Source organism: Podarcis vaucheri (genome assembly GCF_965113315.1).
Source record: "Podarcis vaucheri genome assembly, chromosome: 10".
NCBI classification, from domain to species: domain Eukaryota; kingdom Metazoa; phylum Chordata; class Lepidosauria; order Squamata; family Lacertidae; genus Podarcis; species Podarcis vaucheri.
Genome location: NC_138748.1, coordinates 60,204,504 through 60,232,050, shown reverse-complemented (window position 1 = coordinate 60,232,050; position 27,547 = coordinate 60,204,504). Strand labels below are relative to the sequence as shown.

The window sequence follows — 27,547 nt, the reverse complement described above, 5'->3', positions numbered from 1 at the left end:
CTACCTTTATTCAAAACTCTGTTCAACTGTGGGGCTATGGTTGGCTGAGTTGGCCTAAGCCTTGCAAGAAGGAAAGCAAGCATTCAAAATAGAATTTGATTTACACCACCCTTTTTGTTGACGCATATTCCGCTGGGTTGCCAGGTCATGTGGTTGAACTGAACAGAGTTGAGACCCACCATTAGTCCCCACCCACCACTGCCCCACCCCCCAGAATGCCCATTTTCTTCAGGGCTTATCCCAGCATACTATCTATTGGTTCATTTTAGTTAGCTGAGCAAAACTCTGCCGGCACAAGGATGTTACACTGGGGTATCTCTGGCTGAGCCAGAGGATGTGGGGCTTACGCTGTGCTAGGCATCCCAGCAGATCTTGGCTTTAGATTGTCCCTTAAATCAGTTTCACTCACGTTAACCGACCTATATCTGAGTGCTGTTGTTCAGAGAAATTATATTATCAATTAAACATGGCAAGATTGCAGTTTTTGTAGTAGTGTATAGAATTAATGGTGTGTCTGTGCAAGAGCATGTAATATTCCCTGTGGTTAACTGCAAATGATAATTTTGCACAACAGTATGCAGATATGTTCATTGGCTGTATTCACAAGTTGTAAGAGGAACATTAATAATGCAGAACACCTGACGGAGCTTTAAAATTTATGAAACAGCTAATGGATAAAAGGGAGGCCTTTACTGCAACTTCACAAATGAAATTTACTAGCTCACAAGCATTTTTATTAGTCTACTTGTTATAGCTTTGTTGGTAATATGTGGCTCAGAAAAGAAACCACAGTCAAGGTGTTATGCCTGGTTTTCTTATATGCTACTTACAAGTATGCTTTACTATGACCCAGAGCTGTGACAACCACCACACTCTACCTTGCATTTGATTATATCAGAGAAAAGCCTTTCCATGCAGAGAAATGCAAAGCATCCCTTTCCCTACATAGCCCTTTTCTCTGTCTGATCCTGGTGTCCCCAAAGTCCCATTCCACTGGTTCATAAGATTTGAAGAGCTCAACATGCAGGTTTTTTAAGTGGACTGTGTACGTTTTGAAGACATCTCTCATCCTCAGTTGCTTTTATGTCCTCCTGCAAACGTTTTGGAGATACCTGGCTGGCCACTGTTGGAAACAGAATGCTATAGTAGGTGGGCCTTTTGTCTAATACAGCAGTACTTTTTATGTTCATTTTTAACATTATCACCATAAAAGAAATATATAGATAGTTTTTTAAAAAAACAAATTTTCTGTCTAAGAAGTACTGTATCTGACGGTTGCATGGAAGTGCCTGTCCTTATCTTTTTGCATTAATGATGTCATGCTGTGCATTTTGTTATGCATTATTCTTAACTCACCCCCCTCCCCTTTAAGCAGGCAAGTGATTCATTGAAGTCTGGAACTATTACTATAGAAGATTTTAGAGGAATTTATCGTACGATAGCACACAGATGTGAAATCCATGATCTTTTCAAAACTCAGTCTCCGAACCACAAATTGCTCCCACTTTCAAATCTAGTCCAGTTTCTTAGAAATGAACAGTTTCAGCCTGAAGTTGATGAAGTGGTTGCTGCTCAACTCATTTCAAAGTTTGAGCCCATCGAAGAAGGTACACTAGATTTTTAAATATCTAATTTCATAATTGTTCTTACAATATTTTTATTAGCATTAATCACTGGCAGCTATTTTTTACGCTAGAGCTTGAAGTTGGACAGTGTCTGTTCTTGGGTACAATTACTGAAAGGTTCACAGAGTACCTTTGGAAAGTGGTGCTCAACACCCCCTCTCCAGTCTTGTCCTGTGAGATGAGACAAGGGTAAGAGAACTGTGTGCTACTGGGCTCTGTTACCAAAAGGTACATGTGGTGTCTTTGAGCAGTGACCCCCCATTGATCTCCCTCACCCTTTGATTTTTCCTGAGGAAAAGCCTGGGCCCAGTTTGAGGAGGAAATCTCTCACATACATAGGCTGGACCAAGTTTAATAAATCAAAACCAGCATATTGAATTATCTCTGGAGAGCAACAGGAAACTAATGAAAATGCTGGAACACTTGTAGAATGTGATGTTAGCAACTCACCTATTGTAAGATGGGCTGCTATATTTAGTGCCAGTTGAAAATTCCAAATGGTTATTAAAGGGGGCCTGATGTAGTCCAGTTCTGACTACAAAGGTGCAAATGATGGTCACTGGATCAGATGAAAAGATAGTGGCCATCTCAAATATTCAGATAATGAGTAGCATGCCGGATGGGCCTGTATTACTATGGAAAGTTGGACTCCCTCAATGAGGGGAGTTAGTGCCCTCTTTTATTTAGTGCCCCACCAGCAGAAATTCATAAATGGCATAATAGGCCAGAGGCATATCTGTTTAAATCACTGAAGTATAACTCTCCTTATCAGTCTCTGTGCAAAGGTTTCGATCAACATCACAAGCTACGTGGCTTGGAGAAAAATATCATCTAGATAATAATAATAAATTTTATTTATATCCCGCCCTCCCCAGCCGAAGCCGGGCTCAGTGCGGCTAACATCAAATGTATAACACATTAACATAAAATCAGACAATCAATTAAAATACACCCTCAACTCAGAATAAAATCCAATCAGATGGCAACCCGCAGATTAGGGTTGGGGACCTTAAATGCTCACCAGGCCCAACTGTTTGTGCTGAACTTATATGGGCCTGTGAGAAAAATTGGGAGGCCACTTTCATGCAAGTTCTTATGAAAGGGGAGAGGGAGTCAGACTGAACCCCGACCAAAGGCCTGGCAGAACAACTCTGTCTTGCAGGCCCTGCAGGAAGATGTCAAGTCCTGCAGGGCCCTAGTCTCTTGTGACAGAGCGTTCCACCAGATTGGAGCCACAGCCGAAAAAGATGTGCTTGAAGCTGTAGGCTTTAGAGAGTTAAGAGAATGCTTCAAGCAGGTAGGCAATGAAATAGTGGGTGTAATCCAACGCTGGTAAATCTGAAATGATGTAAGCTAAAAAAAAGTATCAACAATTATGCTTACAAGGATTAGCAATCAAGAGAGTTGTTGGAAACAATGTAGAAAATAGCATGCATGCATGTAAAATAATTGTGCGTTCACAGTTTGAGTACTCTACAAAACGTTGGTTGCCTGTGAAATAGTATTTTAAAGATAAATATTTTGTCTTCCTATTCCTGGAATGTACAAGGTATATTATAATAAACTTATAAAATAAAACAACAACAACAACAGTAAAGTAGTACACAATCTCAAATGACTATACAAAAGCAAATATAAAACAGCAAAAAATGAACCCAACAACCCCAAAAAATGGTAAAATACCGTATTTTTCGCTCTATAACACGCAGATTTTTTCTCCTAAAAAGGAAGGGGAAATGTCTGTGCGTGTTATGCAGCGAATGTGTGGTCCCTGGAGCCGAAAAATGAGGCAAAAATCAAACCGCGCTTCAGGGAGAAGGGAAGCCTGAAGAGAGGAAGTGGCAGCTTTCCTGCATTCTGCCTCAGGGTCTTACTGCCCGCCCTCTCTGTTTCGTTACTGTGTTTGCTCAAACGGAACAAAGAGCAGGGGAAGCCCCTCCCCTCCAGGCAAGAAGAGAGGAAAGCAGAGCGTCCGTCCTTCTATCCTCTCCCTGCTCCGGAGGAACAATGTTTGTGAAGGGAAGAGAGATTACAGGTTCGGCTTAAAATTCTGATTTGACTTCCTGCTTTTTGTTTTTGGAGACACACAGCATTCAAATATGCTTTCTTCCATTTAAAGAGGGAGAGAGAGAGAGAGAGAGCGCACACGCTGGCTGGCTTGTGTGGGTGGGTGGGGGGAAACTTTTGCCTTCCTTTCCTCACGTTATAGCCCTCTCCTGCATTCTTAGCCTTCTGTGTTTTTCCTTCCCTCCCCACTTAAAATGTGGTTACAAAGCATGGATCCACATGGATCCTCAGGATCTTTGCATTGGGTCACCCCAAATTCACCATCAGAGCACACAGCATGTCCATGGCTACAGCCTGCCCCCCCCAAAAAAAATCACGCACCTACTGTTGCCTGGGGCTGCAATGGTGCAAAAACGTGGTTACAAAGCATGGATCCACATGGATCCTCAGGATCTTTTCATTGGGTCAGCCAAAATTCACCATCAGAGCACATAGCATGTCCATGGCTACAGCCTGTCCCCCCCCCAAAAAAAATCACGCACCCACTGTTGCCTGGGGCTGCAATGGTGCAAAAACGTGGTTACAAAGCATGGATCCACATGGATCCTCAGGATCTTTGCATTGGGTCAGCCAAAATTCACCATCAGAGCACATAGCATGTCCATGGCTACAGCCTGTCCCCCCCCAAAAAAAAATCACGCACCCACTGTTGCCTGGGGCTGCAATGGTGCAAAAACATGGTTACAAAGCATGGATCCACATGGATCCTCAGGATCTTTGCATTGGGTCAGCCAAAATTCCCCATCAGAGCACATAGCATGTCCATGACTACAGCCTGTCCCCCCCCAAAAAAATCACGCACCCACTGTTGCCTGGGGCTGCAATGGTGCAAAAACGTGGTTAAAAAGTATGGGTCCACATGGATCCTCAGGATCTTTGCATTGGGTCAGCCAAAATTCACCATCAGAGCACATAGCATGTCCATGGCTACAGCCTGCCCCCCCAAAAAAAAATCATGCACCCACTGTTGCCTGGGGCTGCAATGGTGCAAAAACGTGGTTACAAAGCATGGATCCACAGGGATTCTCAGGATTTTTGCATTGGGTCACCCCAAATTCACCATCAGATCACATGTCTGTGGCCACAGCATGAAGCACAAAAATGATACGTCCACTGTTTCATTCAGAATATTTTTTCCCTTGTTTTCCTCCTCTAAAAACAATGTGCGTGTTATGGTCAGGTGCGTGTTATAGAGCGAAAAATACGGTACATGTTAATTACAAGGTGAGTTAAACATTTGGGAAGGTAGAACAGTCTTCCCTAGAAGAGGTATCCCAACCCCAACCCCCGGTAACACACAGTACATTAGGAAGAGATACAGAAGGAAACAACAAATATGTTCATTTTTCCAATGAGAAAAGGCTAAAGGGATGTGAACCTTGCAGCATCAGAAAAACGCAGAGCCAGGCAAATATATCTTTGAAACAGGGTGCATATATTTACCTTTGGATACTGTGAGAACAAGAAGACAATTTGTGATTGTAATCTGAGAAGTAAGGAACAAAGTGATTTCAGAAAGGATTGTCTGGTTCACTGGCTGTTAAGTAGGGCAGTCTGAGCCCATCCATCTTGAAACATGGGTTCTTTGTAATAGCCTGAACAGCTAGAGGTAGAATGGGAAAGTATGGAAGTTATTGAAATATCAACCCTGTATTTCAGTAACTTCCATACTTTCCCATTCTACCTCTAGCTGTTCAAGCTATTACAGAGAACCCACGTTCTTCTGCTCAAAAATTTTTTTTGTGAGAAGCACAGGAAAATTTGCCCGACCCTCTCAAAATATTAATTGTCAGTAATGTCAGTGACTTCATTAACCAAAAAAGAATTTTGGTCTTTTTATGTAGTTTTTTTTGTTTGTTAGTTTCAGAGCCAGTTTACTATGCATTATGTGACAGTCTATTCAGCTGTGGACAGTGTATTTTAAAAACTCCAATTTGGATAAAGTTCAGAAGTGATCAAAAAAGGGTTTTTTTTTAAGAAAAGAAGAATATAGAAGGAACATGTTACGGAAACAGGTCAAATTAGCCCAAGGAAAAGACAGCAGGGGGAAAATGACTAGCAATATATTTTTGGATATTACATGGAAATGTTGCAAAAATGGCAGAAATGAATTATTCACACTAGTCAGGATGGAAAGAGAAATAATGGTTGTGGCCTCATTTCTTCAGCTGATGTAAAACATGAGAGAAGTGGAGTGGTGCACTTAAAGCAAAAACCTTCTAAAGGGAGTGAGATTGTGCCAGCTCAGTTGGCTGCTGTCTACACAAAAATTGTAACAGCGCAATCTCAAAACCTTAATCCCAGAACTGCACCTTTATAATTTTCTGATTCTCTGCCATTTGACCCCCACCCCTCAGCTGTCTGTTGATGTGAGCCACTAAGAATTCTCAGTCTCTGGGCTGCATCTTATATTACAATTTGTGCTCTAGTGCACATGCCAAAGTACAATATGTGATCATTCAGACTTCTTCTTTTTGAAGTTACACATCAAGCATTGGACCCTACTTAAACTCAAATGGATTTAAAAGTTAACTCACAATCTTTACTGGAGATTCAGTTCTCAAGGGGCAGATTTTATGTCTTTTTGGGAACAGTCCAGTTATAGCACATTTCCCAAAATCATTAATAAGTATCAAATCAATAGGTTGTTATGTTGTACTTCAGGAACTGTTGGCGACTCTTCCTGGTTATCGAGCCTTAAAAATTGCAGAATGAGATGCAGAGCCGATCATTTGCCTTTTAACTGCAGTCAGAATCGCAATTGCAAATTACTCAGAAGAAAACAGCAACACAGCACCAACAATGTGGGAAGAAAGGGGAGACTATTGTAAAGTGAGAGTTTCATGGTGGACAGAGTGTCAACCAGTGAAACTGTCTTACTTTATCAATTTGAGACATAGGCCTAGCTGCACTTACCTGTGAGTAAGGGCTTATCCAAACTTAACTTTCCTCCATGCTTTCCAGGCATGATTGACACTTTAAAGCTCTGTGTCTGAGCACTTCCCCCCGCCCCATAGCTTTCCACACGAAAGCCTGCTCTTTACTGCTGAACTGGAGCAAACAGCGATCTGCAGAAAACCCGAATTGACGTTCATTGAGCTCCAGCTTTAAAGAGAGCTTCTTTGTGAGGAAAGCTGAGATGAAAATAAGCTCACTCAGATTTGGAGTTTAAAAGCATGGACCTGTGCCTTGAAAGCTTGGGGCAAAAGATAAGTATGGCAGTGTGGATAAGCCCTAAGTCTCATTGAACTCAGTGGGACTTACATCTGAGTAGACACGGCTAGTATACTGCAGTGTAAGCAAATCAAGGCAATGGGATGATAACTTTGTACAAAAATGCCGTTATAACCTGTAGTACAAAATGCTGGCCACATGACCCGGAAAAAACTGTCTGCGGAAGCCGACAAACGCCGGCTCCCTCGGCCTTTAAAGTGAGATGAGTGCCGCAATTCCAGAGTCGTTCGTGACTGGACTTAATTGTCAGGGGTCGCTTTACCCTTTACCTTACAAAATGTACAGACAAAGTAGTTGTTGGCTTTGTACATAACAGGCAGCTGTGTGTGCTACTTTTACCGGACCCCTTCATTTCCCCTACCTCCAATAAAACCTCTGTCCCCAGTAACCTCCAATAATAACCTCTGTCCCCAGTAAGAATTGGTCTTGCACTCATAATTATTCTAGGAAAAACAAGATATGTAGCTACATATTTGGTGAATATTAATTTTGCATCTGTCTTACTGGCCCCTATGACCAGCAGTGCTGGAAAACAATACCAGGTTCCTACAACACAGTGGTGCTGGGAAGGACATGTTCCTGAAAGTTTGGAACAGTTTAGATGCATGTTTTGCTTTCAGCACTGGCGCAAGGGGATGGCTTGCCTTCTTACACAGCTTCTAAGAGCCTAACAGCCCAATCCTATCCTCTCCCACTTTGTAGTAAAGCAAAGAATTGGGTTGTTATTTAATTAGCTACAGCCTGCCTCTCCCAGGGGCTCAGATGCAGAACAGTCTTTCTCCTTGAAAAATATGGTTTCTCTCTTCCCAAAGGGCTTGCAGTCTAAGAAAGAGAGGCTTGGAAGTAATTGGGATCAAAGGGAAGAACAGAAGTAAAGATAAAATGTACTTTATGTAGAAATAAAGATGGCTAAGCACTTCACAACTCTGTGAACACCAAGCTGTCTCCTCCCTTTTGCACCTCTTAAAAGGTTCAAACTCTCTCTCTCTCCCCCCCCCACTATAAACACCCCCAGCCTCAAATGCAAATTTGAATACAAAACACAATAAAGACAAAACTTTTTACAATCCACAAAAAGTAGCTCAAATGTCCTTATATGATCCATGAGAATTGAACTTTTTGTATGGTTTAAAAGTATGGTCATGAATTTTATTATTTATTAAATTTGTATAGTGCCCTTCACCTGAAGATCTCAGGGCAGTTTGCAACACAAAACATTTTTTCTCAGTCTTATTGTTTTATCTTTTTGTTAGCCACTTTGAGGTCTCCACCCCCCATGCTATTCTAGCTAATATCTAATGCTATTCTAGGCTGCATCAACAGAAGTATTGTATCTAGATCAAGGGAAGTAATAGTACTACTCTGTTCTGCCTTGGTCAGGCCACACTTGGAATACTGGTGTCTTTTTCTGCTGCTGCATCAAACTGAGTTGAGTCAATGAGTCAAATATAAGATAGAGGATGCCTGCTTACTAGCAGGGCATATGAAAAGGATCCTGGGATCCTAGGGGACCATGAGCTTAACGTGAGTCAACAGATGTTGCTGTGGGATCCTGCTGAGACTTATATAGAGATTAAAATTTCCGCATGGTACCATCTCGATGTATAACTAACTTTTAGGGTATTATATTTTATAGAAAAACAAGATAGAAATAGGATTAAGCGCTTAAAAGCCTCAGGATGCCACAGAGAGTTTCCAGGCATGTTTTGCCCCACCTAAAATGCCTTGAAATCACAGTGGTCTTCCATAATATTCCAGTATATGCCTTTGCACTTTTAACAGAGCCACACTGGCAACTGGGGTTGATTGCAAAGATCATGCGCCGTGTTTATTTGTTACACATGCACGCAGTGTATATGCATGGATTAATGGCATACGCGGGTGGCGCTGTGGGTTAAACCACAGAGCCTAGGACTTGCCGATCAGAACGTTGGCGGTTCGAATCCCCGTGACGGGGTGAGCTCCCATTGCTCGGTCCCTGCTCCTGCCAACAGTTTGAAAGTACATCAAAGTGCAAGTAGATAAATAGGTACTGCTCTGGCGGGAAGGTAAACAGCATTTCCATACGCTGCTCTGGTTCGCCAGAAGCAGCTTAGTCATGCTGGCCACATGACCCGGAAGCTGTACGCTGGCTCCCTCGGCCAATAAAGTGAGATGAGCGCCGCAACCCCAGAGTCGGCCACGACTGGACCTAATGGTCAGGGGCCCCTTTACATTCTCTCAGTCAACCCTAAAACTGCCTGCTGCATTGTGTACCAATTGGATTTACCAAGTGCTCTTCAAAAGCAGCCCCATACATCACACATTACAGTAGTTATCCAGGATATTGATGAGCAAAATCATATATCTCCAATATTCTTTTGAGATAACTTGGGTGGACCCTTCATATGCTGGACCACTTTTTGTCAGCCTCAGCCAGCAAGTCTGGTAGTCAAGGATGGTGCAAGTTAGGAGTTCAACAACATCTGGAGGGCCACAGATTCTTCATCCCTGAAATAAGAGCAAAAGCCTCTATATGTGATTTGACACCCACATGCTCCATGTTGCATTAACATATTTAGTCTGAAATGGTTTGAAATTTTGCTTAGTTCTGTAAAGAACCATGGTAGAGATGTAATTATTTTCCCTGTAATATTCTGGCTTTCAGCAAAGAAAAATTCACAGATGACATTTGAAGGATTTCTAAGATACATGACATCTGAGGAATGCATGGTATTTAAATCTGAGCACAAAACTGTTTACCAGGATATGACCCGTCCACTGTGTGAATACTTTATTTCATCCTCGCACAACACCTACCTCATATCTGACCAGCTAATAGGGCCAAGTCACCTGTGGGGTTATGCAAGGTATTTGTGCCCATTTTAAAATAGTAGTTTATCAGGTAGAATAAGTAGTTCAGAGAAGCAGCACCTCTTGTTTTCCTGCCAGATTGCTGGTTGAGAATGTTTTTAAATTTTTATTTTTAAATAATGTTTTAAAATTGTGTTTAGTTTTTGGGTTTTTTAAAAATCATTGCTGTGTTTGCTGCCCTGGGCTCTTTCAGGAAGAAAGGCATGATGGAAATCAGATCATACATACATACATACATACATACATAACATGTTCTTCCAACTAGGCCTCTATGTGGGTATTGGCAGGAGGGCAAGTTAGTTGTAGGAGATTAGGATCCCAGCCAGCTCCTTATGGAATGAATATAAGAAAATGGATGTAGGGGGTGTGTAAATCTGTCAATTTTGGTTTCTCGATTTCTTATTTTGCCAATCTTAATATCACTTCTCCACATTTCCACATCAGTTTGTGTGTGTGTGTTTAAAAAGTCCTCATGAAAAATCACCAGCATTTTAGTGCATATCTCTCCTAAGACAGACATTTTAATATGCAGTTTTGCCTAATAAACATTTTTTGCAGGCAATTTCCTCTTATACAACACATTTTAGTATGTTGCATTCACTAATATACTCACTGTTGCCCACTGTCCCCTGGTATATGCATTTTTGCTTTCCATTTGATTGGAGAACTGCACCACAAGTATGGAGTGGTGAATTAGGTAGATTTGACTTTAAATGCAAAGTGGTATAGAAATTTCTCCCTCATTCTTAACTGGATGCAAAGATGCTCAGAGCAGCAAACCAGGGATGTAGTTTCCACCATTGCCTGGCCCCACTTGTGAGCTTTCATAGTTGGGCAGCCAACTGAAAAGCTGCTGTGAGTCAAATGGATCCATGTCCTATCCTTCAGGTGATGGTTCCTGATGGGAGTGGGAGTTGTGGGGTAGCTTTATTCACAGTGTAAGGTTCTTAAGAGGAGTCAAAGTCAGAGGAAGGCAAAGCAGATACCAGCAATGCTGGGAAATATAGATGCTGTGAAAAAAATGCATGCATAAGGAGCACGCATCGCCCAGTAAGCAACTGTATGAAAGCACCCTTTGTCAGAGAGAAGGGTGCTAGCCAAATCACCTACCTAGGGTGCTATTTTGCATTTGTAGAGATTTGTTCCTTTATTACATATATTCCTCCTTTCTCCAAGGATGAGGTACCTGGCTCTCCCACTCTCCGTATTATCCTCACAGCAACCCTCTTTCTTTCTTTCTTTCTTTCTTTCTTTCTTTCTTTCTTTCTTTCTAGTGCTCTAATGAAAGGATGCCGCTGCTTAGAAATTGACTGCTGGGATGGACCAAACAATGATCCTGTTGTTTATCATGGACATACATTAACAAGCAAAATTAGCTTTAAGACCGTCATCCAGGTGATCAGCAAGTATGCCTTTTTGGTAGGTACATGTGTGACAAATTGGGGGTCGGTTAACAGAGCACAATGACCAAGGTGCGTTCAGAGTTTTGGCCATAGATAGAGTATGTGATGGTGTCCTACCCATGGAACTTTCTCCAAGAATGTTTGCCTGGCACTGACTGTGCAGAGCTATAGGTGAAAAATTCATATTTGCCCAAGCTCTTTCTTATGGATATAGCTGTCAACATTTCCCATTTTTTAAGGGAAATTCCCTTATTCCAAATAGGATTTCTTGCAAGAAAAGGGAAAAGTTGACAGCTATGCTTATGGATGGTAATTATTTATTGCTGTTTCTGATTGTTTTCTGAGTTTTATTTTATCTTTATGCTGTTCTCTTACTATTGTTAGTTTTCTTTTCTTTTTTAATTAAGCTGACAATTGCATCCAGCATAGTTGGGGAACTAGATGTTGTTGAATTCCAGTTCCCATCATCCCTGACCATGGGCCACGCTGGCTAGGGCTAATGGGAGACAAGAGTCCAACCACATCAAGTGAGCTACTGGTTCCCCATCTCTGCAACACACTTTTGCATATGATTGAAGTCTCCCTGAGCTCGGTGGGACTTCCTTCTGAGTAGGCATCCATAGCATTGCCGTGTAAATATGCTAATGATATTTGCTTTTTGAATTTTAGCTTTGGGCAAATGAAAGGTGGTGTAGAAATGTCTTAAACTTAATAATGTTAAGAAATAGTGCATTTCAGGTTTTGTTGTTTTGACCATGTTTGCTGTTGGAAAGGACCTGAAGGTAATTTGGCCCATTCCTTAACCATCCCCACAAGATGAAACAAGTTGCAACAGTTAGAAAGCAGGGATGCAGTGCAGAGGTCACCAGAGGGCAAAAAGCCAGTATGTCAGTAGCCTTCTGGCATTTGTTGAACATGTGTGGACATAAACTGTGCAGGAGGTGTGTGTGTGTGTGTGTTTTGGCTAGATCTGCCCCCATCATCTGTACCATCTTTGCCACTCTTGACTTTCCCACTTAATGTAGTAAGGTCAGAAGAGGGATTTTCCACATGCTTAGCTGAGACAAGAAGTGGATAGAGAAAGGGCACTCTCTAATAAACACTAAAACTCAGGGGTGTCCAATGATGCTGAATGCTGGAAGACTCAGTACAGGCAGAATGAGGTACTTCTTAACTCTCATTGCTCATAGTTAACCTATGAAATTCACTCCCACAACAAATAGTGCCAGTCAGTCAAATGTATTTGTGAAAAACTATTGGTCGTTCAATCATCATCATCATCATCATCATCACCACTTTAACAGCACATGGGGCCCCAATGTTGTACAATGAAATTTTGCTTGATCAGTTGGGCTTCTAATGTAAAAGTAGAAACCTTATTATGTCATGAATTTATCCTCATCCATCAACAAATGACAGGTTTTCTCCCTATTATTCAAAAAAGGAAACTGGAGAATTCTTTAAAAAAAAACTAATCCTAGGAGAATTTAACAGGGAGCAATACAGTACATAATGAACAATATTTCCAACTCTCCTTGGCCACAGTATACAAACATTAGATTTGCAGGTATCCTGGTATATCTCCCACCCAAATATGTTGTGGGTATAGTTTGAAATCTCAAAGCTGTGCATACCTTCCTCAACGCATCAACCTATAATTAAAAACAAAACAAAACTGAAAGACCATGATTGGATTTCCCTGAATAAATTGGTGAGAATTACATATTCGGATATGAGATCTACAGTAGCTAACAGAAGGCCCCACTCTTTAACTTCATTTATAATACTTTGCAAATATAGGGGTTGCAAACAGTCTATAATTGATTATATGGATTTCACATTGGCTGGCCCAGCTTTGCACAGACCTATTAGAAATTTGCTTCAAATAATGGTCTTTTGGGGCAACCTTGAATCTGGCATATGCTGTAATTTCAACCAATATAGAAGCAAGGCAGTCTGATAATATGGCTAGGAGGGAACCTAACCATGGGATTGTCATCTGGGGAAGTTTGGAGGTGCAGCTGGTGGGAGTGGCACTAATAGTTCTGCACACTTTCCGTGGTTTATACCAGCACAATCTTTTGAAGATGGCCTTGCTCTGCCAGGAAGCTTACTTTGTGGCCACAGGCAAGTTCAATTTCTCATCCTAGCTTACTTCACAGAATTCTCGTGAAGAGAAAATGGGATAATCTGGAGTATTTTCCCTTCAACAAAGGATAAGATGAAATGTGGCAGATAAACTATTTCCATCTGGTGCCAAGGACAAAAATGAAAGAGGCTTTCACCTGTCAGTCTTAAAACTTTAGCATTTTAAATCAAAAGGCAATCTGGTTCAGTTGGTTTTGAAGGAGATTACACAGCCCAAAAAATATAAAGTAATTCTTGCACATATCTGGCATTTATTTATTAAGGGAAATCTTGTATACACTTATTTTAAGATACTCTTTTCTCTTTGTATATGTCTGGTTGGCACCATAAACTAAAGCAACACAGTGGTGGTTGGTACCCATTGCGATTGGTAGGGCAGAAGGTAAAGAGACTAACAGAAGGTGGAACCAGAGCCAAAGTTTTGCCCCAATCCTGCTATGGCAAAGCTGGTTTAATTGCAAATGAGAGTCAGGCAGGTGGGGATTTTCTGAGAGCAGAGTGAGGTTGGTGGGGAAGTGACTCATTCACCCTAATGGACCAGTCTCCACTGCAGCAACAATGAAACTTCAGGATAGTAATCTGAACATGACTCACCATATATCCAAATCCTTTACAAGCTGCGGTTTGTAGCTGTAGGGCTGTTTCATGGCCAGTTTTGTTTCCACGTAATGCTCACACACATTTCCCCATGGAATATCTCTTGGGCTTTCCCACGGGTATAGCTATTTTTGGTCAGTTCCCTTTGCCTTGAAGCTGCCAGCATCGCATAAATCAGTAGCTGTATCCAGGAAGATCCTAGTTCATATGAGAAATCGCCACATGAATACAGTCCTGAGAATGCTTGAAGGAATATTGTGGGGTGAGGGAAAATGCCTATAGCCAAGGTCCAGAGAACCATGCTGCTAGTTCCCAAGGGACTTAGGGTGTCTGCTTCTCTTAAGAGCATCTCCCCCCATGCCATACAACAAACTGCTTTTAGAAAAGGAGTGTGTCTCCTCACCTCACCTCCCAGCCCCCACAAATCTGTTTGTAATATGGCATTGGCCTTACTTGAGTAAAGGGGAATAGCCAGAAAATCCCTTTGGGGATATCCGAGTTCTTGGGTATGCCTGAAGTAGCTCTTCGAAGTTTAACCTATCACTGATGCACACACATTACAATACCACCACTGGTTCTGTGAGGTAAAATGTATACCCAAATCCCAGAACAGCACCTGTGTGTGGTCTGTAGCACAAAAGAGAACTGTCGTTTCTTTGAGAGTGGTTGCTTCTGCCTAGACAAATCAGCTGGGATGTCGCAGTATTGTTTTGTATCTTTATTGCAGATAACAGTGCATGCTTCTCATAGTATTCTTTTCTCTTGTTTTATATTTTCATATTTGTGTAACTGGGAATTACAGTATTCATTGAATTGTACTTCCAGGTCTCCGATTATCCTCTGATACTGTCTTTGGAGAATCACTGTAGCCCTAAACAGCAGGAAGTAATGGCAGATTATCTGACAAATATCCTGGGTGACATGTTGGTTATATCTGCGATTGATGATATAATGCCAACTGAGCTCCCTTCCCCTGAGGTAACAAAACTGAGTTGCTCTTTCATAAAAGATAACAAGGAGGAAATCACTGCAGTTGGCACGGTTATTTCCTAAGAAGTTTATCATGTTCCTCCCATTAAAATATGCAGAATTAAGTACACCTGGAATGCAGTCTGTTTGGTATAGAGTTATTGTACAAATAGAAAACAACCAGTACACTCCACCCCCCAGATTAAGAAGAAAATATGCGTGTCAAAAAATTCAAGTGTAGACCAAAACATTGGAAATACAATACATTGTAGATTCCCTTGAACCTTCCAGTGCATGTATTCATGATTTATTATTACCCTAAGGATGATAACACACCTTATACTTGTTATGCGATTTTAGTTATGCGATTCTAAAACAAAACAAAAGCTTGCAACATGTCAGAAAGGCACTTGTGTGGAATGCATTAAAAGTCTCACAATCTGAGCTCCATATCCCTCATTTGCTTTTCAAAGCAGACTTTAAAATATGCATTCTGGGAGTTTGCACATCCTTTTCCCCCCCATCCTACATCTCCATTCTGGAGTTCTTGAATGAAAACACCAGATAGGCAACTGTACTTCCTTGAGGTTGACAAGCATGGCTTGCCATGAAAGCTACTTGGCTGCAAGCTGTTCTCTGTGTTGCCACAGAGAATCAGGACAAAAGAAAGGGGCCAATGGCTTCATGCACTATCCTAGCAACTTTTCCCCATGGCAGCTTCAAGGGATGGCATTTGGAAAAGCTGGGATGGAGCACAACAATTGAGTGATAAAGATAGACACTTTTGTCCCAGCCTTTGTAGTTTAAAGGGCTTGTCTGCACCAGAGTTTAATGTGGATTTGAAACTCCTTGTGTCTCTAAACTATTTGTGGCATCCACTCAACATCCCCCTTATTTGAGTGACAGCCCATGAACCACATGTTGGCAGTGTGCGCGAAAGCCCACCCCACTCTGCCCCCTTCTGGCGCTGAAAACGGTGGTCACTTTAGTGGTCGCGCATGTGCTGAAGTCACACAAATGGTGAGTTTCCTGTAGCAATAATGTGCGAAAAGGATCCCAGACCGTTTGAATTTGAAAGGTAGCTATTTGAATAGTTTTATTTGCACAGTCCCAGTTTTTTATTTGGAGATTTGCCCACTGTTAACAAATACGTTCTAATTTTAAACCAGGAGTGAGCAACGCAGACCCAGGTGTTGAATGCTGCTGCCCTCCAGACCTCTTTGTTTGGCCCCTAGGGTTCTCGTTGTGCCACATCCCTCACTTCCCTACTCTGTGCCCTCTTCAACTGCTTTTTGCTGGAATGTGTCCTTGGACTGTAATAGAGGCAACTCCCCATTTGTGTGCGTCCAGGATATGCATGACCACGTGCCCTCTTTTTGCACCAAAAGGGGGTGGAACAGTGGGAGGGCAGACGTGACGGGCGTCTCACTGTCGCACATGGTGCCTTGGAATGCAACCGTCGCATAAATGGGGAGTTGCCTGTAATGCTATTTGCTTGCCTGGATGAACAGATGAGTGTGGGGAGGTGTGTGGGCTGACATGCGTGGCTGGAACAGAGGTTGTTGTAGAAAAGTGAGAGTCACACCTGTTGCTCCACACTTTTGCCTTTGACCCCACCCACCACGGTGAGCATGTATCCCCCCCTTGAAGGTTGTCCACAAGGAAATGTGGTGCTCAGGCTGCCATTGCATGTTTACAGCAACCTGATCAGCACAAGAGTTTAAACATGCAACTTTGGCAATTGGATGGGTTTTTTTATTTAAAAAAAAAGGAGAAGAAATGGGTTAAAGCCATCTCTTTCAGCTACGGTACACCATTAAAACCTACACGGGAGTACAGTGTAATACTTTTTATGAGGAGAATTTAATCATACAGATGCTCAGCAGTACTGTTCTTAATTGCAAAAAAGGAACAAATGGATCAGGAGAGAATTACAGATATAAAGCAGAACTCTTGGGAAATAATGCCATCTTGCAAGTACTGTTCACGTTTCTTGATTTCAGGTGGAAAGGGATATAAATAACTTTAAATGCACTGCAGAACTCAAAAGATTTGCTGTAAATTGATTCAGGAGGTATGAGGACTTTGGAGGGGGCTGGAATTCCAGTTATTGTAAAATCAGAGTACCTGCCCTTTCTTTTCTCCTGTGCTATGGAAACTCGAAATGTGCTCTTTTGTCTGTGTGTCTTTTCTTCCTGTTTCATACCTCATCCAAGCCAAATTTTCACTAGAAATGTGAAAAATACCATCAGGATTCATTTGATCAAGATGATAATGCTTGTTTCGTATCTCCTGGCTCAAACTCAGGCAACCTCTGAGTTTAACATGTGAGGAAAAGCTACAAACAAAGCAAACACCTCAATAGCACAGCAAGCAGTGCCAGTGAACAGCTAGTCATGTGTTAGGCACAGCTTTGGGCTAACAGCAAAATAGGAACCCATGAGTCTCCAGAGATTCTTGGATGTTGTCTCCCATTGCCCCGACCATTGGCCATGCTGGCTGGGACTGATGGGACTTGGAGCAACATTTTCTGGAGGCCCATAAGTTCTGGATCACTGTCTTCCATTTTTATTACTTTTTCTTCTTCCTTCTTGTGTTATTTATGATTCTTAATACCTACTGCTTTATTATCACAGTCACTGAAATTCAAAATAATGATTAAAAATAAGAAAATTGGGACACTTGAAGAAACGCTTGCAAGGAAGGGCACGGATAGCCATGGTCAGACAGGGGAATTTGAAGAGGAAGAAACAAGCGATGAGGAGCAGGACGACAACCCTTCGCACCCCAAGCAGCCGCTGCTGAAAAAGAGAAGGGCACGCTGGAAAGGCTCAGCTCCACCTCGGAAAAAACAAAAGGTATGACCTGAAGTCATGTCTAGTTAGATCCTGGGTTTAAAACCTACCAGAAAGCAAATACACCAGCCCTCCCTCCTCTTTTTGACATCTTTTTCACTGCTCTAAGATTTACTGCAATGTGCTCTGTGTAGGGTTGCCCTTTGGTCCTGAGACGGCAGCTAATGTAACACCATCACAAAACACCTTCCTGTTGCATTTGCTCTGGCTGCCAATTTGCTACTGAGCCAAGTTCAAAGATCTGGGGCTAATGTAGAAGGTCTTTGCAGCACATGGCCAGGTTGCTTGAGAGACTGCCTTCTCCCCTCTATTTCCAGGAAGTCAGTGTGTTCTGCAGGGGAGCTTCTCCTTAAGTCTGAAGCTAGTGGATGCCTGCTCTACAGTAACTCGGAGCAGGGCTTTCAGTGTGGTTGCCCCTGTTTTGTGAAACAGTATCCCCTGTCAAGATACGACAGGTGCCAACTACCTGCACTTCCTGCAAACAACCGTCTGCAGCCTTAATCAGTATGTTCCATATTGTATAGTTTAACCATTAAGTGTTACACAGAAAGGATGCAAATGCTGTTTTACAGATCTTCGGTGTGGTATAGTAGTTAGACACCGTATATTTAAAGAACATCCCCCCACCCCTAAGAATCCTGAGAATAGTAGTTTACCTCTAGCAGAGCTGCAGTACTCAGCACCCTTAGCAGACGATAGTCCCTAGGATTCTTTTTGAAGGAAAATGTGCTTTAAAATGTATAGCGTGTATCAGGAATGCCAACTTGGTTGTGACTGTGGGTGCCTGTGTCTGTGGGTGCCATGCAGTGTGCATGGTCCTGGTACCGAAATTCATGGGTGCCGGGCCCCTTCATGAGTAACTTTGTGGGTGCTTGGGCACCCAGGGCCCCAGGGAGTTGGCACCTGTGGTGTGCATGCAGCTTCAGAATGGGATCGGGAAAACATGTTTACCGTATTTTTCGCCCCATAAGACGCACTTTTTCCCCTCCAAAAATGAAGGGGAAATCGGGGTGCGTCTTATGGGGCAAATGCCTGCAAGCCTCGCGCGCCCGGCAGGAGGTCCCACTGGGTGCGCGAGGCTTGGGGCGGCAGCCTGTCGCCCGAAGCATGGGGAGCCCTGGGAGGGCTCCCCCTGCTTCGGGCGAGTGTCTGCAAGCCTCGCACACCCGGCAGGAGGTCCCACCGGGTGCGCGAGGCTTGGGGCGGCAGCCTGTCGCCCGAAGCACGGGAAGCCCTGGGAGGGCTCCCCCTGCTTCGGGCGAGTGTCTGCAAGCCTCGCGCACCCGGCAGGAGGTCCCACCGGGTGCGCGAGGCTTGGGGCGGCAGCCTGTCACCCGAAGCACGGGGAGCCCTGGGAGGGCTCCCCCTGCTTCGGGCGAGTGTCTGCAAGCCTCGCGCACCTGGCAGGCGGTCCCACCGGGTGCGCGAGGCTTGGGGCGGCAGCCTGTCGCCCGAAGCATGGGGAGCCCTCGGGAGGGCTCTCCCTGCTTCGGGCGAGTGTCTGCAAGCCTCGCGCACCCGGCAGGAGGTCCCACCGGGTGCGCGAGGCTTGGGGCGGCAGCCTGTCACCGGGACCTCCTGCCGGGTGCGCGAGGCTTGGGGCGGCAGCGGACTGCTTGCGCGCACCTAGAAGCTTGGAGCGCCCTGAGCTCAGCACGCCCCAAGCTCCTGGTGTAGCGCAGCAATCCGTTAGCCCTGGGAGAGCCCCACGGCTCTCCCAAGGCTAGCGGACTGCTTGCGCGCACGCAGAAGCTTGGGGCACGCTGAGCTCAGCACGCCCCAAGCTCCTGGTGTAGCGCAGCAATCCGCTAGACCTGGGAGAGCCCCACGGCTCTCCCAAGGCTAGCGGACTGCTTGCGCGCACGCAGAAGCTTGGGGCACGCTGAGCTCAGCACGCCCCAAACTTCTGGTGTAGCGCAGGGGTCCGCTAGCCCTGGGAGAGCCCCGCGGCTCTCCCAGGGCTAGTGGACTGCTTGCCGGCACGCAGAAGCGTGGGGCGCGCTGACCTCAGCTCGCCCCAAGCTTCTGGATTAGCGCAGGGGTCCGCTAGCCCTGGGAGAGGCGCCCGGCTCTCCCACGCTAGCGGAGACCTTTCCGGCACGCAGAAGCTTGGGGCGCGCTGAGCTCCGCACGCCCCAAGCTCCTGGTGTAGCGCAGCGCACCTGGGGGGGGGGGAAATAAAAAATTTTCCCTTTATTTCCCCCCCAAAAAACTAGGTGCGTCTTATGGGCTGGTGCGTCTTATGGGGCGAAAAATACGGATATCCCTACTCATGAAGTTGGCTAGGCTAAGTCACTATCTTTCAGTCTAGACTACTTCTTAGGGTTGCTGTGAAGATAAAGAGAAGGGAATCCATGTATGCTGCATTGAGCAATGAAGGTAGAAAACATATATGAATAGTGATTTGACTATGAGTTGCAGCCAACTGAATTCTACTCAGAATAGACCTATTGAAATTAATGGACCTAGTTTTGTTTCATTTTTAATTTTAATGAGTTTAACTCAGAGTGTGATTGACATTGAATAGAACCCCTTTCCTGGTGTGCTTTCAACAGAAATTGACATCTCAGTTGAAACTGAGATAGTATATTAAAAAAAATATATTAACAAACCTTCAGTCATCTCCCATATTATTTATAGATGAAGAAAATAAAGATTGCCTTGGCACTGTCAGAACTTGTGATTTATACCAAATCTCGGAAGTTTGTAAGCTTTGAAGACTCAAGAGAAAAGCAGTTTTTTTATGAAAACAATTCAATTGGTGAGCTAAAAGCCCGAAAGCTGGCAAAACTCGCAGGTAATGTTGCTGTTTCCTCTTGCTTAAGCCTTCTGAACTGTCAATAAACTTTATGAGGCAGCTTGTCACCAGCTGGCAGGCAGTGAAATGTTTAGAGCGTTGATTCAGCGCTCTGCATGAGTTGAGTGGCTAAAGGTTTGTGTTGATTGGCTGTTAGCTACATTTCATCCAAGCCAAAAATATACGAAAAGAGAAAAATATCAGTAAGTGGAAGCTTGCAGGGTTTTGTTTCTTTAAAAAAGAAAAGAAAAAAAGAAATCTCGGATAAGTGACTGCAATTTTGTTCCGCTGTCCAGTGTTGCTTGGATCCAGTCCAGGCAGAGTTGAGCTTGGCCTGGAATGCAGGAGTGTATCTTCCCTTCTGCCTCTCTCTGCAGAAAATACGTCAGTTGGGTTTTCTGTGGATTGACATTTGTTCAGGCTGAGTGGTAAACTGCAGGTTTTCCTGGGGGAAGTGGTGGGACAAAAAAACCCAAACAAATGAACAAAAACTCCCACTCACTCTCTAAACTGGTTTGGCATAATTTGTTCGTTGCTAACCCTGATTAAAATAAGCCTGAATACGCTTCTTGATTGATACAGAGAGTACTGTTTTCATCAGGGTTTCCAAGGTAAGGTCATGACCAGATTGAACCAGGTACATTTTAATCAGGACTAGGAATGATCAAATGTAACACCACACCAGAAGAAGGGTGTGGGAAGTGATTTGTGCCTAAGTAGGATGCAGTAAGGATGAAATAATGGTTTTGAGCCTGTGACTGTCTCTTGATTCATAAGAGCTGTTTCTACTGTGTTGGACATAAAGTCTCCAGAAACAGAAATATATCAGGTACAGGCCAAACCGCATGTTATTTTATTGATGCATTGTGGGTGCTTGAATTTTACTTGGGGTGGGGATCAGCAGCTGTGAGCTCCCTATTCAGAGCTTGCTCCTCATGTGGATCAGGGCCTCACACTCGTTCCCTATTGAAAATTACCCCCCTCTGGCTGCTGTTTGCTGCTGAGTGCCTTCTTTTGCAGTAAACAGCCTTTTCAGGGGCAAGTAACAGGTATAGAGAGGGAGGGTCAGCAGGAAATGGGTGTGAGCCCCTAATCTGCATCAGGAAGATGTTCCAGATTGGGCTTCATGGCTGCTTTTTTTCTTCAAAATGGTGGCTAGTTTAAGAACACTGTCAAATAAGTGAATAACAAATAATTGGGCCACAGTATTATCATTATCGGGACACGGGTGGTGCTGTGGGTAAAACCTCATGCCTAGGACTTGCTGATCGCAAGGTCGGCGGTTCGAATCCCTGCGGCGGGGTGAGCTCCCATCGTTCGGTCCCAGCTCCTGCCCACCTAGCAGTTCGAAAGCACCCCTAAGTGCAAGTAGATAAATAGGTACCGCTTTATAGCGGGAAGGTAAACGGCGTCACGCTGGCCACATGACCCGGAAGTGTCTTCAGACAGTGCCGGCTCTAGGCCTCTTGAGCGAGATGAGCGCTCAACCCTAGAGTCGGACACGACTGGCCCGTACGGGCAGGGGTACCTTATTATCATGATAATTATTATTACATATTGAATTTGTTCTTTGCTCTGTCTTGCCCAGGGCAACCCAGAGTGCCAAACAAACAAACAAACAAACACCCCATAGATGCATCAAAATCAAGAGAAAAAAGAAATTCATTAAAAACATTCCACCCATTTCTAAAAGACAGACAGACAGACAGATCAAGGCCAAAGGCCTGGTTATAGAGGAAAGTTTTTGCCTGGTGCCTAAAGGCCCTGATAAATAAAATATGGGACTAATATCCATCCAATTTCTTCCCTTTTAGTGATCACACCATTTGATTTACATAAAGAATGTTTTTATAGCTAATATAAGTATAGCTAATAAATATATGGATTTTTGATAATAACTTTGTACTCCCCCCTCCCTCCAGGGCATTAAGAATTAAGGTAAAGGAACAGATTATGACAAAATGAATGGCCACATCAATACACATCAGAATATTTTAAATGTGCATGTGTACTCAAACAGATTTTTTTTAAAAAAACCATTGCTTTCAATCAGTTGGGCTGTTGTGTACCAATAACATGAATTTAAAAATGTCTTGTAGCTAATGAATTTGTTCAGCACACCATCAGATTTCTTACAAGAATATACCCAAAAGGAACCCGGGCCAACTCTTCCAATTATAACCCTCAAGAATTCTGGAATGTTGGGTGTCAGATAGGTAGGTGATTTCAAGTTGTCGTCATTGTTATTGTTGTTCAGAATATGTCTTCTTGCTTATGTATGGCACAAGGCTTGACATTTCATTACAAGAATTTTTCACTCCTGTGAAAGATTGTCAGCATGGATTCCTTTTCTACCCTTTGCTCTTGCACAACTTGGATACAACGCAAAGAAAGGGTGCCTAATTCCCATTCAAATCAGTGGAGTTATTTCTGTGGACTGCTGATGAAGTGACTGGACTAGTCTATGTATCTAGCTTCAGAAGCATTGCCCAGACATCCCCAGCCTCTTCCTGCTACAGTCAGATCACTGGAGACACTTGAGTTCCAGTAAAAGAGTGCAAGTGTTTAGGCTTTCCCCATGTAGACGTTTGCTCTTCTTTGCTTGCTGTCCATGGAGTAGGTGAGAGAACCTGTTTCTGCTGTTGCCTCTTTTACCTACTATCCTGACTCCAGATCCCACCTGCTTCTCCACCCATTATAGCCGCTCCTGTCTTTCTGCATGCTTCGCAGTACAGAGCTAAGAGTGAGTCATGTATTGAGCTGTCTGTCTAAATCTACGCCCCTCCTTTGTTGTAGCTAACATTTGTTGTAAGTGAAGATTTGCTGATATTGAGACAGATCACAGAGAGATATCTCACATGCAGTATTTAGCTATCGCATCCGTAAATGTTAAAACAGGAACATGGTGTTCAGTGAGGAAACTGGCATGGGTAAATTGTAGAATCAAATCACACTTTTGGGAATAGCAAGGCCCCTGAAAGACAAGCCTTCTAATGTAGCAAAACATATACAATAGAACCTTACACTCAGCAAAAATTAGTATGCCTCCCACACGCAACTGCAGTGTAGGTTGGAAACAACTGGGTTAGTACAGCTATACAATTATTTTCTTTTATTTATGAAGTAAAATGAAAAGCAGTGATATATGCACTAGAGGAAAATGCACGGTGATTATTTAAATAAAGTGTTATTGTCTGCATTGCATTTATCTGACACAGTAAGAAATAACAAAAAAAGAAGGTTGTAGAATTCAAAATGCTTTTAGAGGTATTGCCTTAGCATTAATGAAATGAGAACTTTCCACACAAATGCAGTGCAATCCTGTGCATGTCTACTAGAAGTAAGCCCACTGGGTTCCATGGGATTTACTCATAGTTGTGTGTGTGTGTATAGTTGCATCTGTAGTGCAACTGTAGCAATGCTAAATAGTCATTTAATGCCAACAAATATTTTTGAAGTATTTATCATGTTATCAAAATCAAGTTAGAGATATTAATGTTCCATGCAACAGCGCAATGCATCCCAACTGTTTATAGATGAACAGTTAACAGTCCAGTCCATAAGCTATTGCCAGACATGGAAGATCAGACTTTCACATGGAACTCTTATAGTCACAAGATCTCCCCAATATTACCTATTTCCAATGTTCAGGCTGTGAGTTCTAAGACAGCACATGTACACAAGAGGGAGGATGGGAAAATCTCCAGTGTTTGCAGAATTACAGCCAATTTTTAGAGGAAAGAAACCCTAAGAGGAGGGAAAACCTTCATTTTAGCTGTGGGTCTGAGGGCATAACTAGATGCGTTGTGAGAGATCTCCCACAAAATTTATTTTCTTTCTTTTTTAAAATGGCAGATATGGGGTGAGTTAAATCAGATTGGGACTGCAATATTGAAGGCAGTAGGGTTAACCCTTTTCTTCTGCACCTTTTTCTCTCCCTCCAAGTTATTATTGGCCTGATGGAGAAACTTAAAGATACCCACATTATACCTATAAGTTGCCCCTGTGAAGCAAATGGCAGCTCTGGGAAGGGCAATTTTGATCAGGAAAATTGTGTGAGGGGAAAGGCTTGACCTACCCCCCCACAGTCCAAAACCCCTACAACTTCACTGTGGCTACTTAAAAGCAACAACGACAACAACCCAACATGAGATCCTAATTGTGGACCTGAGAGTCGTGTCTTATTTGGCGCTGACTCGGAGAAGTTATACTAGGTATAAGGTCAGCTTGAAATATGCCTTGTGAAATCCAGCAGGACATTTAGAAGGATGTCCAGTACACCAGGTCCTACCTCTGATATCTGGGTTTCCTTTTAAGCAAAGAGAATCATGAATCAGTATTATTGTTTTGAAATGACCAACTCATGCTTCACAGTTTCTATAAGCACGTGTTTACTCCCTGTGCAGGGGTGGGGATAATAAATAAATCCAAGGATTCCCAAGGAATATGAATCTGGGAAAGCAAAAAGTTCACGATCCTTTCTTTCCAAGACTAAATCTCGAAACTATGCATGTGAATGGATTAAAGTGTTTCTTTATTTTGTATACGATGTTTTTTGCTGCTGCTTCTCCCCCCAAAACAAAGCCTGAGAAAGCAGAGCCATTTTCAATGTGGTTCTGGTTTGGTTCTTTTTTGAATGAAGTCTTAAAATAATATAATGTCCATTGTGTTGTGTTTTTGTTTTTTGTTTTTTAAAATAACATTGGAGTAAAAGTGTTACATTGGAGTTACAGTGGTACCTCGGGTTAAGAACTCAATTCATTCTGGAGGTCCATTCTTAACCAACAGAAATTAAAAACGCGATAAAACGTCAAACATTAAAAATTTCCCTAAACAGGGCTGTCTTCAGATGTCTTCTAAAAGTCAGATACAGTGGTACCTCGGGTTAAGAGCTTAATTCATTCTGGAGAGCCGTTCTTAACCTGAAACTGTTCTTAACATGAAGCACCACTTTAGCTAATGGGGCCTCCTGCTGCCACCGCGCGATTTCTGTTCTCATCCTGAAGCAAAGTTCTTAACCTGAGGTACTATTTCTGGGTTAGCGGAGTCTGTAACCTGAAGCGTCTGTAACCCGAGGTACCACTGTACATGCAGCGACCATTTTAAGCATGACCGATATGTGGCATGACTGTTTTAGGCATGACCCATGCAAATTGGGCGTTCCCTGCATTGTGAGCTTAGATATCATCTTTTGCAGCATATGCGTATCATTTGGCGTACATATTCTGTTTATTTGACTGTTAAAAGAGTCAGTCTGAACATTCACACCCCACAGTCAGGAGGCAACATTTCAAAATGAGAGCGTGAGACTCTACCTGCCCCTGATCATTACTACCTATATACTTACTCATTAAAAATATTAGAAGTCTAGGTGCTGAGCTCATGAGAATGTAGATGCCCCAGACTAGTCCTGGGTCTTCTTGGATAGAATGTGTGAAATGGAAACTCTCAGAATGTTTTCCAAATAAATCCAATACCCCAAATCTGTGCAGCTGGAGCTAGAGTTGGACTAGTTGCCAAAATTATCCCCAGCCTTGGAATTTTATTGCATCCACAATCATGTTTGCAGCTGCTTAGTAAAACTGCAGGAGAGAACCTGGTCCACTGTCTCCTGTTAGAGCAGGTGTGGGGAACCTTTGACTCTCTAGATGTTGCTGGCCAGCTTCCTTCCATTCTGCCTGGGATTGAGGGCACTTGTAGTCCAGCAACCGAAAGGGCTGTGGCTCAGTGGTAGAGCATCTGCTTTGCATGCAAAAGGTCTCAGGTTCAATCCCAGCATCTTCCGGTAGAGTTGGGATTATCCCCTGCTTGAAACCGTGGAGAGCTGATAGTGGTCATCATAGTCAATACTGAACCAGATGGACCAGTGGTCTGACTCTGTATAAGACAGCTTCCTATGTCCTTAATATCTGGAAGGCTGAGGGTTCCCATGACTAAGATCAAAGAGCTGTCCAAGGATGTCAGGGACAAAATTGTGAACCTGAACAAGGCTGGGCTGGGCTACAATACTATTGCCAAGCAGCTTGGTGAGAAGGTGACAACAGCTGGTGCAATAATTCTCAAATGGAAGAAACCCAAAATAACTGTCAACCTCCCTTGGTCTGGGGCTCCATGCAAGATCTCATCTCGTGGAGTTGCAATGATCATGAGAACGGTGATGAAGCAGCCCAGAACTATAAGGGGGGAACTTGTCAATGATCTCAGGGCAGCTGGGACCATAGTCACCATGAAAACGGTTGGTAACACACTATGCCATGAAGGACTTAGATCTTGCAGAGCCCACAAGGTCCCCTTGCTCAAGACAGCACATGTACAGGCCTGTCTGCAGTTTGCCAATGCACATCTGAATGACCCAGAGGAGAAGTGGGTGAAAATGTTGTGGTCAGATGAGACCAAAATTGAGCTCTTTGGCATCAACTCAGCTTGCCATGTTTGGAGGAGGAGGAATGCTTCCTACGACCCCAAGAACACCATCCCCACCATCAAACACGGAGGGGGACATATTATGCTTGGGGGGTGTTTTTCTGCTAAGGGGACAGGACATGAAAATGGGTCGAGGATGGGTATTCCAGCATGACAGTGACCCAAAACACATGGCCAAGGCAACAAAGGAGTGGCTCAAGAAGAAGCACATTAAGATCCTGGAGTGGCCTTGCCAGTCTCCAGACCTTAATCCCATCGAAAATCTGTGGAGGGAGCTGAAGGTTCGAGTAGCTACACATCAGCCCCAAAATCTTACTGACTTGGAGAGGATCTGCAAAGAGGAGTGGGACAAAATACCTCTTGAGATGTATGCAAACCTGGTGGCCACCTACAAGAAACCTCTGACCTCTGTAATTGCCAACAAGGGTTTTGCCACCAAGTACTAAGTCATCCTTTGCAAAGGGATCAAATACTTATTTCACTCATTATAATGCACATCTATCTCTGACTTTTGTCTTCTGGGTTTCTGGGGTTTTTCCTGTTGTTATTCTGTCTCTCATATCTACAGTAAACCTA

General features: G+C 43.3%; 1 protein-coding gene across 1 annotated transcript in view; it reads left to right on the top strand.

The window, feature by feature from the left end:
- The window catches only part of LOC309541277 (1-phosphatidylinositol 4,5-bisphosphate phosphodiesterase zeta-1-like), a 49,855-nt gene that overhangs the window by 5,410 nt on the left and 16,898 nt on the right, over window positions 1-27,547 (top strand). Inside the window, exons 3-9 of the mRNA XM_082238938.1 lie at window positions 1,376-1,607; window positions 9,574-9,775; window positions 11,054-11,198; window positions 14,753-14,905; window positions 17,533-17,754; window positions 20,392-20,548; window positions 22,648-22,764. Coding sequence (XP_082095064.1) covers window positions 1,376-1,607; window positions 9,574-9,775; window positions 11,054-11,198; window positions 14,753-14,905; window positions 17,533-17,754; window positions 20,392-20,548; window positions 22,648-22,764 — 1,228 coding nt within the window. The remainder of the gene's footprint in view (window positions 1-1,375; window positions 1,608-9,573; window positions 9,776-11,053; window positions 11,199-14,752; window positions 14,906-17,532; window positions 17,755-20,391; window positions 20,549-22,647; window positions 22,765-27,547) is intronic.